This window comes from Podarcis filfolensis (genome assembly GCF_964270895.1).
Source record: "Podarcis filfolensis genome assembly, chromosome: 9".
NCBI classification, from domain to species: domain Eukaryota; kingdom Metazoa; phylum Chordata; class Lepidosauria; order Squamata; family Lacertidae; genus Podarcis; species Podarcis filfolensis.
In genome coordinates this window covers 16,280,336-16,298,813 of record NC_139610.1, presented here as the reverse complement: position 1 = coordinate 16,298,813, position 18,478 = coordinate 16,280,336, and the positions used below count along the sequence as shown (strand labels likewise).

At 42.4% G+C, this 18,478-nt stretch overlaps 1 protein-coding gene across 4 annotated transcripts in view; it reads left to right on the top strand.

The window, feature by feature from the left end:
* ARAP2 (ArfGAP with RhoGAP domain, ankyrin repeat and PH domain 2) overlaps positions 1-18,478 on the top strand; it is a 129,182-nt gene that overhangs the window by 23,926 nt on the left and 86,778 nt on the right. For all 4 annotated transcript variants that reach the window (XM_083630049.1, XM_083630047.1, XM_083630048.1 and 1 more), the window contains 6 exons: positions 1,094-1,170; positions 4,087-4,172; positions 7,263-7,601; positions 8,831-8,900; positions 11,112-11,232; positions 16,234-16,412. In XM_083630049.1, the coding sequence (XP_083486175.1) occupies positions 1,094-1,170; positions 4,087-4,172; positions 7,263-7,601; positions 8,831-8,900; positions 11,112-11,232; positions 16,234-16,412 (872 nt within the window). The remainder of the gene's footprint in view (positions 1-1,093; positions 1,171-4,086; positions 4,173-7,262; positions 7,602-8,830; positions 8,901-11,111; positions 11,233-16,233; positions 16,413-18,478) is intronic.

Here is an 18,478-nt window from a genome sequence, read left to right as displayed (position 1 = left end):
GTTCATCACATGCTTACTGGTGTTTCAGTCAGCTATCCAGATTTTCCTCTACATTACTCCATTCCATTCCTTTCCCACTTGGATTTCCATGTCTTTCTGCCACGTCCACCCAAATAGTATTTGGATATTTGGGTGTTCTTCTCCCTTTTTAGATTTCCCCCTCTATTTGTTGTACTTTTCCAAACTGTGTGCTTCTCCCAAACCTGTTGATACCTCACTTGTGTGGTGTGTCATATTGGCTACATTAGCAACAGTATTCCCAGCCTAAACAGTGGTAATCTGGGGAACAATTCACTGATACCACATTGTGATACTCTTTTTTTGGAAAAAAAAATAGACAACCTTAGACTGTTATGTGCCTCACTAGAGTGTAATAAAAATGTGCTGAATAGTACAAACAGGTTTCTGAGAAAGTGGAGGCACATGAACCTTTGCAGAAGTTTTAATTAATATTGTCAGCAGCCCTGAGGCTTACTTAGAAGCAGGTTCTAGTGAAATGAATGTTAAATAAGGTAAATGGGATTAGCTTAGGGTACCCATATTATTTTCTGAAACATGTATATTGAAGGGGACTTGTATAGCTTAATACTTTGATCAAGGACTTGAAGTACCATCTGCTTAAATTGGTATCATTGGTACACTGATGGTGTTTCAGTCTGCTTTAAATAAAGAGTTGATGGTTGATAATAGGAAATGTAAAAAATCTGAACAGATTTGTGTGACAATCTTTTTAGGAGTTGCATGCATGCATCAATTTATTGGTTGCCTTTGGACTAGCCAATGTGTTGCCTTCCAGATGTTTTGTGTCACATCTTTCATCAGACCCAGCCAGCATAACCAGTGGTCAGAGGTGATGATACTTGTATTCTACAGCATCTGAAAGGCACCACATGAGCTATTCTAGGATTGTATCATCAAGTGGAAACTTTTTTGTGCGAACTAGCCTTCACAGATACCACTTCACTGCAACTCAGTGCTCTTCTCTTCATAGAGTACATGCATTTATCTTGGGAGAGCATGTGCAGGTTATCATGTTAGAGAAATTGAGCAATTCTGTGTGCCTATTTGAAGCAACCCCTATTTTCTTTTAAAGGAGACTCAGAGGAAGAAAAGCCACCTCCCATCTCTCCATATGGGGAAACCTTCCTTATCAGCTGCCCAGAAGACACAGTGAGTTGTCGTTTAATAGCAAAATTTCTTTTGTTCTAATGGGGTGCGGTGGAGATGATGAAAGCACATTATAGGCCCTGTAGGAACTCCTGTTAGCGAGATCTGTGAACTGCCCTAATACCTCTGGGTATAGGACAGTATATACATTCATATAATAATAAAATTATCATCATCTGGGCCACCCAGTGCCAGACTGCAGAAGAGATTTTGTCAAGTGCAGAACTTCATTTTTGGCAACAAATGTTAGTGCTGATAGCCCATTCACTGTTATGGAATAAAGTAAAGGGGCTTGTGCATGAACACTACTGGAGTTAGTGTTAAGCTTTCTCATTAATAATAATAATAATAATGATAATAATGATAATGATAATAATAATATTTATACCCAGCCCATCTGGCTGGGTTTCCCCAGCCACTCTGAGTGGCTCCCAACAGAATATTAATAATAATTATAATAAAAGCGATAATAGATCAAACAATAAAAACTTCCCTAAACAGGACTGCTTTCAGACATCTTCTAAAAGTCAGATAGTTGTTTATGTCCTTGACATCTGGTAGGAGGGTGTTCCACAGGGCAGGCACCACTACCAAGAAGGCCCTCTGCCTGGTTCCCTGTAATCTCACTTCTCACAGGGAGGGAACCACCAGAAGGCCCTTGGCTCTGGACCTCAGTGTCCTGGCTGAATGATGGGGTTGGAGACACTCCTTCAGGTATACTGGGCTGAGTGTGTTTACCAAACATCCATCTTGTCTCGGCCTGTGTTCTTTTTCTTGGTCACATAAGAGTGTGACAAAATATTGGGAGAAAGGAGTGGAATGCTAGGAGTTGACATATAAATTGCGTTACTTATTAGGAGGCCCACAAAGTTAAAAGAGACTGACTTTATTTATATGGAACAATCTAGAAGACTGGACTCATTAAGACAGGGGAAGAAGAAGATAACAGAAAATTAGCTATGGTCGAAATGGGTGATTTGTACTCTGTTTAATTCAGCTAAGAAATGATGCATGCGTTTAGGATGCCAGGGTTTTTGAACTGGGGAAGGAAGCTGCTCTTTGCTGTGCTGTGATGCCAGCATTGTGGGTGGTCAGAGGGTGGCATGGCAGCTGCTACTTCAGTAGGGATCAGGTGACATAGGGTTTCATTTGCTTCTGAAGAGCTACTGTCTTGTCAATCTGGGTCCATGTTGCTCTTGGGGCTAGCCTTCACTTCTTGTTTCAGCCCAGCAAGGATAAAGATATCCACTGAAGGTTGATGTTTTCTACTGTATTCCTAAACATATATTCAGAATAAATAGATGCCTTGTTGAGTTTGCATAAAACCCAGATCCCATGCAGTCATCGCTTTATGCAAGTTTCATTTGCAGGATTAATGACAGGGAAAATGATATGAAACTAAGATGGAGTTGCAGACAAGAGGCAGCACTATTCACAGACAGGTTTTCCGTGTGGTTAGATGTAAGACTGAAGAAGGATATTGGGCCAGACATGGAGAACAGAAGGTTTTAGTTTATCGGAGGGATGCCTGGAGAAACATATTAATGAGACACTGGGGAATTGGAGGAGGAAGGTGCATCAGTTGGAACTTAAGGCGTTTGTCTGTGCTGAAAAATGAGCTTCGATGTTAGCGATACTGGGCTGTGATTTCAACCAAGAAAGAAGTCATCAGTGAGCAATGATTCTCCCCACCTCAAGTTTGACAGTCACAAAAAGTCTCTTGTTTAACATGCTGCCCTTTAAAGTGGTCAATTTACGTGTTCTGAAGCATTACTTGAGATAGGATTTGCCCAGTTTGGGTTTTTTTAATTCTCCCACTCTCTATTCAAAGTTCAAACGCTCTCACCCTTTTATTATAGGGTTAGCCAATGTGGTTCCTTCCAGATCTTGTTGGACTACAGTTCCCATTAGCTGGCATTGCCAGTGGTCAGAGATGATGGGAGTTATAGTTCATCAACATCTGGAGGGCATCATGTTAGCTTTATTACAGACTGGTTTTGGAAATGTCCCTCAGAGGTTTGCTGCCTCGTCTGACGCAATCTCAAAATCACTGCACTTGGATGTGTAGAACTAGTTTAGCAGTTATATATATTGTTGTTGTTGGTATCCGTTGGCATCTGGAGACAATGGAAGAGTGTGCCTTGGGGGTAAAGTCAAACCATTGGAGAGTTGATCAGGTAGTTGATTATTTCCTTGACATCTGATGGGAGAGCGTTCCACAAGGCAGGTGCCACTACTGAGAAGGCCCTCGGAGCTGGACCTCAGTGTCCAGGCTGAACGATGGGGGTGGAGAAGCTCCTTCAGGTATACTGGGCTGAGGCTGTTTAGAGCTTTAGAGGTCAGCACCAACACTTTTAATTGTGCTCGGAATTGTACTGGGAATCAATGTAGGTCTTTCAGGACCAGTGTTATATTGTCTCGGTGGCCACTCCCAGTCACCAGTGTAGCTGCCGCATTCTGGATTAGTTGTAGTATCTGGGTCACCTTCAAAGGTAGCTCCACATAGAGCGCATTGCAGTTGTCCAAGTGGAAGACAACTAGAGCATGCACCACTCTGGCAAGACAGTCTGCCAGCAGATAGGGTCTCAGCCTGCATACCAAATGGAGCTGGTAGACAGCTGCCCTGGACCCAGAATTGGCCTGCGCCTCCATGGACAGCTGTAAATCCAAAATGACTCCTAGGCTGTGCACCTGATCCTTCAGGGGCACAGTTACCCCATTCAAGACCACTCACATCCCTCACATCTGCCCACCCCCTGTTTGTGTTTCATGGGATAGAAATTTAAGGGATAGAAATCCTGTTGCATTACCGGAAGTCTCTTCTGCTTGTGCATGGATATCTCTGGGTGCAACTGAAAGCCTTTTAGCTCTCCAAAAATTACCCATTTAACTATTCAGCTTTGGAATCTCTATTTGCAGGAAAACTACGTCAAAGAACTTTCAGGCACACTGGAAGAGAACAGAGACGAAAACACTCATGGGGAGAGCCTTCTGAACAAAACACGGTATTGGATTGTAACTTTTGGTTAAACATCACACATCTCTCTCTTGATTTAAATGCTTGGAATTAGAACATGTGTATCAGAATCAGGATTTCGTGGGCTGGGTTTTTTTTAATACTGACAAATTGCATTATATTTGCAAACTGTATACATTATTATTATCATCACCACTATTTCAATGAATTTATTTTTGCCTAGTATGGGAATAGCCAGCGTGGTCTGGTTCTCGCACACCCCTGTGCTGCTCTCTTCTTCTAGAGTTCTTTCAGAAATCTCAGTTTTTTCCATTCTTTGTGCTAAAGTGGAGGCCTGATGTTACATAAGAAGCTGACAATGATCAAAAGTGTTCAGCTGCATAGGTGCTCCAACTTGATTTGGCCTACTGCCCCCTTTTCAGAAAAAATAATAATAATTACTGAGCGCCCCCTGGAAACAGAAAGTTGCAGTGACAAATTTGTGTCATTTTATGTAGCTATATTTCCATAGTAAAGAAAGATGTCGGTGTAAATAAGACACCTTGAAGCTTGAAGTTATAAATTTATTTATTAAGCTCAACTGTAGCAACATTTGCATTACATACAGAAAATTAAGATAACGAAGGATAACATTAAAAATAATCCCAGTGAGAAGTCTGAGCCTGGTGCACAGGCAAGCTGCGATCCACTTCCTGGGCCTGAGTGAAGCCCATTTTCTTTCTTTCTTTTTGCTTCCACCAGCCCCTTATTTTTATTCAATGCCTCCCAATTGCACCTGAGGATACTACCGCTCCCCCCCGATCATTGCAGTGCCCCCCGAGGGCAGTATCACCCACTTTGGGAAACACTGCTCTAGGGAATCACTGCCAACCAAGGGAGGCACCTCTGAGCTGGCAAACCTGGTGTGGAAGTGAGGATTAGGGCTATTTCAAATATTTTTATTTTTTTCTGTTTGCCTCTTTAAGATGTACCTAGCGAAGCAGGGATAAAATGGCCCAAGGCACACATCTTTAATAATGGAATGGTCAGAGGAAAATTGTGCCGCGAGAAAGACTGGCTCTCCAGAACTCTGCTAGTTGTATATTTCAGATTAATATCCTCCCATTGCAAATACTAATATCTTGGACTGTCTTTCCCCCACTTCCCTGTACAAAGTGCCTGTCCTCCCGAGCACACAATTAGGATGTAATTTCCACCGAATTCTGTGGGGCTTATGTTACAGTAAATATGCTTAGGAGCAGATCTAAGTGTTTACAAGATGAAAACTGGAGAAAAGTAACATTCACTTGGCGTTATTGCTTTCATCATTTTTTTTTTGTTTCAAAATAGTAGTAAATAGGGAAAATGCATGCTGATAATCCATGATTGCAGTCACTGGTACGGCCACCCATAAAATAGGCCCTGTATTTATTATCATTAGGTGATATCCAACTAAACAATTCTGCTAGCTCAAGCACTTTTCACTCTGCAAATGAACTTATCTTCTCCTTATGTGCCCCCTAAATCTGCTCCAGAGGGTTGGGAGAACCCCCCCAGAACATAGTTAGGGGGTTCACAGAAAGGGAAGAGGGAGAAGAAGTTCCACTGCGCAGCCAAAAGTACTTGTGCTAGTGGAACTGTTTAGTAGCAGTGGTACCTCTGGTTAAGTACTTAATTCGTTCCAGAGGTCTGTTCTTAACCTGAAGCACCACTTTAGCTAATGGGGCCTCATGCTGTCGCCACGCTGCCGGAGCTGCTGCATGATTTCTATTCTCATCCTGAAGCAAAGTTCTTAACCCAAGGTACTATTTCTGGGTTAGCGGAGTCTGTAACCTGAAGCGTATGTAACCCGCGGTACCACTGTATTCGTAGTGGTTTCTTTCTAGGCTGATCTTCATTTGAAAAGCAACAATATATAAAATGATATAAAAATAAAAACCTTACATAATCTTAAAACATTGGACATTATATTAGACAGCAGAGACCAACAATTGGTTGACAAAGTTCTAAATACAAGACATAGCAGAGATGTAGAATCATAGACATGAGCAAAAATATGGCCCTGCCCACCCTGTCTCCCCCCTTTTTTTACTGTCATCCCAGTTCTTATTTTTGCCTGAAATTGAGTGTACAACCCTGTAGGTATTTCAGAGCAGTCTGGGGTTTGTTTTATAGCTCTAGTTGGGCTTCAAGGCTTGTCTACTACTTCCAGTTTGGTCTGGGTGGTGGTGGGTGGCTCCTCCTACAGGACATGAGTGGCGCTGTGGTCTAAACCACTGAGCCTCTTGGGCTTGCCAATTGGAAGGTCGTCTGTTCAATGGGGTGAGATCCTGTTGCTCTGTCCCAGCTCCTGCCAACCTAGCAGTTCAAAAGCATGCCAGTGAAAGTAGATAAATAGGTACTGCTGTGGCAGGAAGGTAAACGGCATTTCCATGCGCTCTGGTTTCCATTACGGTGTTCTGTTGCACCAGAAGTGGTTTATTCATGCTGGCCACATGACCCAGAAAGCTGTCTGTGGACGAATGCCGGCTCCCTCAGCCTGAAAGCTAGATGAGCGCCACAACCCCATAGTCGCCTTTGACTGGACTTAACCATCCAGAGGTCCTTTACTTTTACCTTTTTACCTACAGAAGGAAAAATATTTGCATGGCACTGCCTATATCTTTCAGCTGGAGGCACCATCCATTACAGTTGTGATGTGGAGTCTTCCCAGGATAACCTACTTTTCGAACCACAACTCCCCAATTGACACCCCTTGCCAGTTCTGCTTTGCACCCCTCTTGAGTGTTTTTCCCTAGCTAGAATGTTTCTTGGAAATGTGATAATGTTTGCCTGGATAGAGGCATATGCGTGTGTGTGTTTGCATGTGTAGAAACCAGCCCACTGAGAAAAAGTATAATTTACAATTTTTGCTGTGGTCACTTGTGCCTCTGGCCCTGACGTTTAGCCCTCAGCCTGAAAAAAAGGTTCTCTTATCTTTCAAAAGCACAGCGGACTTCAGCAGGTCTCTTTACGACATTTATGTGGGATGTTTTGTTGTTTTCATATGCTTGTTGTTCCGAATTAAATTGCAACGCCCTGTGGCAAAAGAGGAAGATTGATTGTCTGAAGTAGCGTTACTTTGTGTGTTTGCTTTCAGTACTCTTAATAATCAGAAACAGAAAACCACTGAAGATGTGGCGAACAATGAATTAGTAACCCAGGAGGATACGTTTGTACCGCCAAACAGATTTGCTGGGGAATCAGAATACTCTTCAGTGAAAGCATATGCTCAATATACACGGAAAGGAAAATATAAAACATCAAAAAGGCTCAGACGTGGGAAGCTCGACCTCACTGCTAAGGAGGAGACATATTCTTCCCACCATGATGAACTGGCCAGTAGCCCCAAAGACTCAATATCACCCTATGCTTGCTTTTATGGTCCTTCAGGAAAGAAGGCTAAAGAAGGATGGCTGGATAAGTTGTCTCCTCAGGGGTATGTCATCTTTAACTCTGAGAATGTTTCTTTCTTAATGGGACTTTGTAACATGTAACCTGTAGGTGACTGGTTCTGCTTGCTCTCCTTTTTGTCTTCTGAAAAGCCTGAGAGGTTAATGGGCACCAATAGCTTTGTAAGAAATGGTAGACAAACAGCACAATCCTAACCATGTCTCCACAGAAATAAATCCAATTGAATTCAATGGGGTATGATCCCAAGTAACTGGGGCTGGGATTGCAGCCTATCAGCAGACTCCACTTTGTGCTTACTCAGAAATACGCCTCACTGTAGTCAGTTGTCAGTAGTGTGCAAAGGATTGCAGCCGATTGTTGTTATTGATATTAATTCTCTTTTTTTGGTAACATCTTTATTGAAAGTTCAAAAAGTGCATAACTATATATTCACCAAACATGGTGAGATGCAAATAAAAAAGAGAAAAGGCAAAAAAGAAACAAAACCCGTGCAGAAGGAAAAACAAAGGGGGAAGGGGAAAAACCCCAAACTGTATATTTTACAAGATTGTTATTGTACTTCACCAGATCTTAACCTATTACAGTATTTGTAAGAATGGATTCCAAATATCATTGCATTTGCCCATGGCAAGTCTCCGTTTATATGTAAGTTGTCTGTATGTTGTGAGTTTGTATAAGTCTTCAACCCAATCGTAGAAGGGAGATGCATTTTAATTTTTCCAATTCATCAGTATCAGTCTTTTTGCTGTGGTAAGGGCATGGAGAATCCACTTGTATTGTCCTTTTGTAAGGTTCCATGTGCTGGGTATATAATTCAAGAGGATATTTTGCTCTGTAAAGGTAAGGTTGTTCCGTACAGTTCTGTTGATGGTTTCAGGTACCTTCTGCAAAAAACACTTTCAGTATAGGACAATGAAAAAACATATGTTTTAGAGAAGCATTATCCCTATTGCATCTCCAGCAGTTAGATACCTTAGATAGCCCTTTTAAAAACAATTCTTGTATCTTTATTTTTAGATCTTATTATTATTTACATGGAAATTGTTTCGATTTGGTTGTGTACTTTCTGATGTGTTTTTTTTTTGCCTTTTTATGTTTGTAATTATGTAAATCTTTTAATGTTGTAAGCCTCCTTGAACATAGTTTTAACGATGGGAAGGCAGCATACAAATATGATGATGATGATTCATCTGCACCATTGGTGTTCCACCTCTCCAAATAACTTTTTTTTTCTTTTTCTTGATTTTCACACAGAAAACATGTGTTTCAGAAGCGCTGGGTAAAATTTGACGGTGAAAGCATTTCTTATTACAATAATGACAAGGTAAGTTTGCACTGGTCAGATAATATGTACTTGGTTAGAACTCTTAGTGTGTACAGTCGTACCTTGGAAATCAAACAGAATCCATTCTGGAAGTCCGTTCGACTTCCAAAACAGTTGGAAACCAAAGCTCCTGCAGCCAATCGGAAGCTGCGGAAGCCCCTTCGGACATTCGGCTTCCGAAAGAGTGTTCAAAAACTAGAACACTCACTTCCGGGTTTTGATTGTTCGGGAGCCGATTTGTTCAGGAGCCAAGTGGTGTTTGAGATCCAAGGTACAACTGTACTTAGTCGCAGCTTACTGGTTGTACAAACTTAGGGGAATGTTGCACACCTTCCAATTCTGCTAAATATGCATTGAAGGATGAAAGAAGCAGTTGCCATAACACAGTGGTGCGAAACCTTTTTCAGCCCAAGGGATGCACTTCCTAATGGGCAACTTTGCGGCAGCTGTATTCCAGTGGTGTGTGAGCACTGGCCAAAGTGGATGTGGCCAAAGAGATAACATTCAACTTCAGTAGACTAGGCCATACTCCAGCTGTACAAAGGACAGAGGCTTCTACATCCACCCTATCAGAGTTCAAGGGCATTTTTCAGCCAAAGCACTCAAGCAAGTCAGGAGCAGAGCTGGGGAAAGTTTGGAGGGCTGACTAGAGAGGTCTGGACTTGAGGGACTTTGCTCTTGGGCTTGAGGTTCCCCACCTCTGTCATAGTGGGTGGCAGCCCCATAGATCTACGGTTTTTTCCCCATTTAAAACATTTATACCCATCTGCTTGAGGAGACTCCAGATACTAGCTTACAATTGCAAAATCACACACATGGTTATTAAGAAAAATACTGTAAAAACAGCACTAAAATACAATCCTGGGCTGTAGGATTTTATGCCCTACTAATAATTGTAACAGTCTCATTCTTTGTTCACATGTTGGAAAAGGAACCTCCCTTACGATTTCATTTTAAAGACTAGTTGAAAGCATTGTAGCAGTTGAGACACTGATGTGATTTTAAGTGTGTGTGTGTGTGTGTGTGTGTGTGTGGCAATTTTTTAAAATCTTGATTAAAGGATGCATTTCAAAACTGGGAAGGGGAGAGATTGTGGAATCCTCAGTAGCTTACACATACCTGTGCTGGATATTTTCACTGTGATTGTAATGCAGCAGTAGCAGTACCAAATTCAGACAGTAGATGCCTGCAAACACCAGTACATAATTTCTGGAAGGAGAGCTGCCAGAAATTTTATAATCAAGCTAGTCCACTACGGTGAAATACACAGCAATGATGCTTCATGTATGGCAACCAGTTTTACCCTGAGAAAAATAACAAAGTACATGTAGTGTACAATAACCCCCACATACATAACAGTTGTTATTGCTGGTAGGAAATGCTGAGTTCAAGCTGGTGGCTCTGCTCATGCAACTACTTTCGCTGTAAGACAAAACAGCCATTCTGCTGCAATTTTTCTACTGCACTTTGAGCTCATCTCTTCTGCTATACAACATTTTTCGGACCTTTAAAGCACATAATAATAATAATTTTTATTTATACCCCGCTCTCCCCAGCCAAGGCTGGGCTCAGGGTGGCTAACAATCAATAAAAACAAGTTGAATGAATACAACTTAAAAACAAGATTAAAATACAACATTAAAATATTGATACATTAAAATATTAAAATATAGCCTCATCACAGGAGGAGAAAGGAAAAAGAAAGAGGGGGAGGGAATCAAATTGGCTCCAAGCCAAAGGCTAGGCGGAACAACTCTGTCTTACAGGCCCTGCGGAAAGAAATCAGATCCTGCAGGGCCCTGGTCTCATGAGGCAGAGCGTTCCACCAGGTCGGAGCCAGAGTTGAAAAGGCCCTTCAGAAGTTTTCCATGCACATTGTAGCATGAATGAGTAGGGAATGGGGCAAGGTCAACTAGCCCAAACCCCTGGCACCCACACATCCTTCTGTACACAAAGATTCCCTCTCTGCAGACATTTACGCTGTATGTGATGACATCAGCTGGTGGAACCTGTTGGTGTGGCCTACTCATGTGTAGGTACAGCACATGAGCAACACCCTGAAGGGGGCTAGGCTGATTGTGATTGGAGACTCTCCTTTTTGCAGGCCGTATCAAAATTACACTTTGCCATTGGTGCTATTAGTTCAAATAGGGCTTTTCAAGTGAGACTAACTTGTACCTTCATAGACTCTTTTTATTGCATTTGATACAGGAAGTGTACTCTAAGGGAATAATCCTCCTCTCTGCTATGTCTACAGTCAGAGCCCATGGGGACAACAAACTTGAAGTTGTTACAGCACACAGGGTATTTGTCTTCAGGGCTGAAAAGGAAGGTAAGATGGATGTATTTAAGGGCCATAGCTGGTTCATTCTGTTTTTCTGTTGGGTTCCAAGTGTTCCATGTGCTGGATTGAATATTTTGTGGATGATATTTCTTAAGAAGCTTTTATTCCAGTTCAAGGATTACAACTTTATTTGAAGTCCAGAACAAAATGGGAGCAGTTATTTCCTTAGTGATGTGTTTGAGATCTTTGCTCTCTATAAGTCTAACATTTATTCCTGTAATGAACTCAAGAGGTTCTGGTCATATTGAGTTTTGTACCTTTCAGGAAAAAACACGTGCAATTTGTCACCAAGCCCTTGAGTAGCTTGTCTTATGAGTCCCAACAGATAATGTCTGGATCTAATATACAGCTACTGTACAGTTGACCTCTGTCTTTGAGGGATTTTCCCATAGCCCAACAGTTACTTTAAGACATCTTTATAAATTTGACAGTCGTCAACATTCTAACTTGGGTTGGATAAAGCCAATAGGAATATCGGTGAACTCAGATGATCCTTTAGTAAGTGCTGTACTGCAATGGTTCGCATAATATTGCAATAACTAGGCGCTACCTGAAACATGTGGCTGTAACTGAAAACAGCAGCTTTACATCTCCTCCTCATCTCCCTTGATAACATGTTACAAAGCAAGGGAAATGAAGATGATAAAAACAGTGTTAGGGCTTGTCGTTGGACATCTGCTAAGGCCCAGGCCTCAGCAAGAGGCCCATTGCCAAGTCCCAGAGCCCCCAAACCCTTTTGGTAGTACACCTTCCTGTCTGTTCACTGTCCTTTTCTGTGAGAGGTCAAAGTTGGCAGTAGCCAAGAGGTCAAATGGGTCCTCTGTGTCAGGAGCACTTTCAGGACCTTGGACAGTTCACAGGGTTCTGCTGAGGCGGTTATCCAAGTTGTGGTCTCTGCAAGAGCTTAGATCAGTGGTATCTTGGTTCTCAAACTTAATCCGTTCTGGAAGTCCATTCCGAAACCAAGGCCCACTTTCCCATAGAAAGTAATGCAAAATGGATTAATCCGTTCAAGACTTTTAAAAACAACCCCTAAAACAGCAATTTTAAAATGAAAGCAAGAATCAATGTACTGTACTATAAAACAAATAAGACAGTATTGTAAATGATAAAAATAATAATTCTTACCTGCACTGATGATAGTCATTGTTTGGATGGGGAGGGGGCTTTTATCCATTTCCACAGACACATAATCAATCAGTAGCTGAACTGGGTTCCACACAGTCAAAAAACAACAACAAATTAACTGAAAAAGCCTCAAAAACAAAAACAAAAAAAACGCAAAATAAATAGCAAAATCAAAAGCGCCAAATACAGTGGTACCTTGATTCTCGAACTTAACCTGTTCCGGAAATCTGTTTGACTTCTGAAATGTTTGAAAACCAAGGGGCGGCTTCTGATTGATGCAGGTGCCCTGGAAACAATCGCCAACAACCACATCGGATGTCCAGCTTCTGAAAAACGTTCGAAAACCGGAACACGTACTTCTGGGTTTTCTGTGTTTGGGAACCAAGGCGTTTGAGAACCAAGGTACCACTGTATATGTTCACTGGATCTATAGAGAAACAAGCCTTGTCTCTCCATAGGAGCTGGTTGGCTGGTAAAGGGTCCTTGCCTTATTTTATAGTCATTGGCTCCTCCAGGGCTGGGAAGAGGAGAGTCTGGATAGTGCAAATAATCATCTCTGGTCATGTAAAGTCTGAATAATAATTTTTGACTGCATAATAAGAACGAGGAACAAGGAAAAATATACATGAGAGGACTAACAATGTGCAAAACTCTAGTGTATAGTCACGATAGAAAAGTAAAGTAGCACTTTCAAGACTTTTTATGAAATGGTTTTAGTTTCTTGGGACCTTTTTTAGCACGTATTAACACCCCTTAAAAGCTGTGCTTTCTGCCATCTGGTGTGAGTCACCGTTCAGTACAGAACTGACAAAGAGCAATATGAAGTTGATGGCTCGGGTGTGAAGATTGAAGAAAATTTGGTTTAGGTTTTCTTGTGACTTACACACAAATAGATAGATAAATACAAATAATATGTTGTCATTTTTTGGCAGTGTTTCCAGCCACTTTTTTTTAAGATACCGAAAGCAGGGCTTAAGCTTAGCAAAGGAGCGCCAACCAACTTCTTCTCTGTTCATTTATTAACCTTTCGCTTGTGTGACGCAGAATCAATATGGAAGATGATTGTACAGGTTGAATTATTTATGGAGTGTGTGTGCGCGAAATCCGATGGCCATAGAGTATTAAGAGGGGAACAAGAGTTGAAACATTTCAGTTAGTTACCTCTTGAACATTCTCCTGGCAAAAGGTGAATCACACAGGAAGATGGAGGAGCCGTTAACCTAAGCACTACTTGGATGTGAATTCATTCATGGAAATAACATGTAAGGTCAGCGTACTGGAGTGCCACTTGGGTCCAGAGAACTGAGGAGGCTGGGTGTGACTGATTGGGGCTTTGCTATGTTTATAACACTCAGGGACGCGGGTGGCGCTGTGGGTTAAACCACAGAGCCTAGGACTTGCTGATCAGAAGGTCAGCGGTTCGAATCCCCGCAACAGGGTGAGCTCCCGTTGCTCGGTCCCAGCTCCTGCCAACCTAGCAGTTTGAAAGCATGTCAAAGTGCAAGTAGATAAATAGGTACCGCTCCGGCGGGAAGGTAAACGGCGTTTCCGTGCGCTGCTCTGGTTCGCCAGAAGCGGCTTAGTCATGCTGGCCACATGACCTGGAAGCTGTCTGTGGACAAACGCCGGCTCCCTCGGCCTAAAGAGCGAGATGAGCACGCAACCCCAGAGTTGGTCATGACTGGACCTAACGGTCAGGGGTCCCTTTACCTTTACCTTTATGTTTATAGCAATGCACAAAGGCCCTATGAATCATAGAATCTTAGAGTTGGAAGGGACCCCAGGGGTCATATAGTCCAAGTCCCTGCAACACAGGAATCTCAGCTAAAGCATCCATGGCAGATGACCATCCAACCTCTTCTTAAAAACCTTCAAGGAAGGAGAGTCCACCATCTCTTGTGGGAGTCTGTTCCACTGCTGGACAGCTCTTACAGTCAGAAAGTTTTTCTGAATTTTTAGTTGGAATCCCCTTTCTTGCAACTTGAAGCCATTGGTCTGAGTCCTACCCTCCAGGAGGAGAAAACAAGCATGCTCCCTCCTCGATGAGAATTGCTGCTGTAGTGGTTTGCCTGGTGAGTTGGAGAAAGGAAACCTGATGGCTGACCAGGCAGGCAATGAGGAAGGGACTGTTTTCTTTTTTCCCCAACCTTTTCTTTGAAGAAGTCTTCTCATAGAGGTTTCCAGTCTGCTGATACCTGGCAGTGCCACTGTGGGAGAAGGCAATCTTAGAACCCAACATTACTGAATGCCTCCCTTTTGAGTTTGCCTGGTCCCTGGCTGAGGACTTCCATTGTCAAGTATAAGCCTAGCTTTTCCAGAAGGTGTTTCTTCTCGTTGATTGGATGCATGCAGAATTTTTCCTTTCCCCATTAAGTTAGCTATGGAATTGGAGTGTTGTCTGTCTTCCTCATTAAGATGTGTTGTGTGCTATGGCCTTTTTGCAATGATAGTTGCAGTTAGTGTTGTTCTTTTTTCTTTTTTCTTTTTGCTGCTCAAAGTAGCTAATATGTGCTGGCACTCATATCACTATTGTCAAAAAGTGGCCACAGTGGAATTGTTTGTTTGTTTGTTAAAGGTGGACATAATTTCATTAGTGTTTATAGCCATTTAAGCCAAAAGATTTATAGTTAAATATGCCATTAAAACCAAAGAAGCACAATTGGTTAATGTTTATTACAGCACCCACAAATCTGTTAAAGCTGCTGCTGCTGCTGCTGCTTCTTCCTCTTCTTCTTCTTCTTCTTCTTCTTCTTCTTCTTCTTCTTCTTCTTCTCCTTCTCCTCCTCCTCCTCCTCCTCCTTCTCCTTCCTCTTCTTCATTTAATTTCTACACTGCTTTATACTTAAGAAAAGATATCAAAGTGGTTTACAACCTACATGAAAACATCAAATTAAGCTATCTAGAATAAAACATCAGTGAAGAAAGTCAAATATAAAGTATACATTCAAAGCAGCATAATTAATGGGAAAGTAAAGTATTATACTAAAGATTTCAACGTAAAACATTAAAAAGAGGGCAGTCGGCCACAGAATGCACATTTAACTCAGCTAAGTTAATTTTTTATCTTAAATGTTTCAGAAGAAAACATTACTAAGTGAAGTCTAATAAAGAGTGTACATTTAAAACAGCATCATTAGCAAGATATTAAAATATTATCATAGGCTGCTGTTGCTGTCGATCCTGCCAGTGGTGGCTGTGGAAGCTCAGGACTGATGACCTGAGTCTGCACTAAGAGACAGCCAAGATGGATCTCTGGCCTCTTCAGCAGCCTCAGCTTTTGTAGCTGGAGTCAATGCAGACCTTATTGCCCTATCCTTCTTTGCTACAACCAGATGGTCTATGAAAATTGCAACTGCGAAAGTGCTCTATTGATATGGACAATAGAAACATGGAGAAAGGGGACTCAGAAGCGCATATCTCCTGTGATTAGGAGAAAAACACACACACAATATGGCTCTATTCATGGAAGACAAAGTCCTTATTCATAAATCTTCCTCTCTGACATTGTGTTGGTCACACAAGTAGACCACTACTATGAAAAGATATTTCAGGAGAGGAGATACTTACTCATCTAAGTGGCATTTATTGCGACATACCAGTATATTATGGAATGAATTGTGTCTCACACGCCTAGTTGGGGACACAATACATCTGCAGGATTACTTATGTTTCAAGTTCATTTTTCCACCTTATTTCCAGATTAATGTCCTGCCTTTCAACATTGTGTCCCCAAAGCTTATGTCAGTGTTGTGAAACAAAGTCATAAGCAAAACATTTTTAAAATTCAGCATTAAAATCGTGTTGAATAGTTGCTTGCAATGAGTAGTTTTTGAGCCATTTTCTTCCCTTTTATTTTTTTAGATGAAAGAAATGACTGGATTGCTACAATACTCAGAGCTATGCAGTCACAACCTGAAATCTCTCGAGTGAGAACCGCTGTTCCTCCTGAGAAAAGCGGGTATCTGGAACTGAAAGGATACAAAGCCAAAATCTTCACCTTGCTGCAAGGAAACAATGTGTGGATCTGCAAAAATGATCAGGTAAAATGTCTGGCTTTTCTTTTTCCCCCAACCTGAATTGTAATCAGTATTCATATTAGTGCTCCAGATGAAAATGCTGTATAGTATTTCTCAAACTTTACAGGTATGAAGCATATGCAGAATGACAGTGGCATTGTGCTTTTTATGAGAAAACTTGGTTTGCGGGTGAACAGGCCCTGCATTAAATCTCACTTGCAGCCATGGATTTTCATCTGATTTTGTTGTTGTTTAGTCGTTTAGTCGTGTCCGACTCTTCGTGACCCTATGGACCAGAGCATGCCAGGCACTCCTATCTTCCACTGCCTCCCGCAGTTTGGTCAGACTCATGTTTGTAGCTTCGAGAATGCTGTCCAACCATCTTGTCCTCTGTCGTCCCCTTCTTCTTGTGCCCTCAATCTTTCCCAACATCAGGGTCTTTTCCAGGGAGTCTTCTCTTCTCATGAGGTGGCCAAAGTATTGGAGCCTCAGCTTCACGATCTGTCCTTCCAGTGAGCACTCAGGGCTGATTTCCTTAAGAATGGATACGTTTGATCTTCTTGCAGTCCATGGGACTCTCAAGAGTCTCCTCCAGCACCATAATTCAAAAGCATCAATTCTTCGGCGATCAGCCTTCTTTATGGTCCAGCTCTCACTTCCATACATCACTACTGGGAAAACCATGGCTTTAACTATACAGACCTTTGTTGGTAAGGTGATGTCTCTGCTTTTTAAGATGCTGTCTAGGTTTGCCATCGCCTTTCTCCCAAGGAGCAGGCGTCTTTTAATTTCATGGCTGCTGTCACCATCTGCAGTGATCATGGAGCCCAAGAAAGTAAAATCTCTCACTGCCTCCATTTCTTCCCCTTCTATTTGCCAGGAGGTGATGGGCCCAGTGGCCATGATCTTAGTTTTTTTGATGTTGAGCTTCAGACCATATTTTGCGCTCTCCTCTTTCACCCTCATTAAAAGGTTCTTTAATTCCTCCTCACTTTCTGCCATCAAGGTTGTGTCATCTGCATATCTGAGGTTGTTGATATTTCTTCCGGCAATCTTAATTCCGGTTTGGGAATTCATCTGATAATCTTAGATAAACCTGTTTTCCACTAGGCCATATGTGAAATTATGATAATCCGGCAAAAAACTGTGTCCCAGCAGAAGAGGCGGCCTGTTTAAATACAGGATGAGTGGACCTGAGTGAAGCCCTCAAGCCCAGTCAGGTCCATCCCTCTCCCAGGTTCCCACCCCTATGCCTGTCTGCCATTGGCCAATTCAGCAGTTGGGCAGAATTCAAACTTCCCCGGCCACTGGGAGGACTGTGTGGCCTTCCAGCCCGGAATTCTACCAGCTAGGCAGTTCCTGCTGGGGAGGGCCAGTGCGAGGTGCCGCCAGCCTGCAACACCACCACACCTTAAAGGTAAAGGTAAAGGGACCCCTGACCATTAGGTCCAGTTGTGGCCGACTCTGGGGTTGCGGCGCTCATCTCGCTTTATTGGCTTAGGGAGCCGGTGTACAGCTTCCGGGTCATGTGGCCAGCATGACTAAGCCACTTCTGGTGAACCAGAGCAGCGCACGGAAACGCCGTTTACCTTCCCGCCGGAGCGGTACCTATTTATCTACTTGCACTTTGACGTGCTTTTGAACTGCTAGGTTGGCAGGAGCAGGGACCGAGCAACAGCAGCTCACCCCATCGCGGGGATTCGAACCTTAGAATGAGGATAATTCTGATAAGGCCAGGAAAGGTTTCCATTGATGTATTTTTGATGACTGAAGGAGATAAGAATTCAAATGCAACTGAAATATTAGAAGTGTTGTGTGTATATATAAATCTCGATGTAAAAAGGTAAAGGACACCTGGATGGTTAAGTCCAGTCAAAGGCGACTATGGGGTTGTGGCGCTCATCTGGCTTTCAGGCCGAGGGAGCCGGCGTTTGTCCACAGACAGCTTTCCAGGTCATGTGGCCAGCAGGACTAAACTACTTCTGGCACAACGGGACACTGTGATGGAAACCAGGGAGCACAGAAACGCCAGTTACCTTCCCGCTACAGCGGTACCTACTTATCTACTTGCACTGGCGTGCTTTCGAACT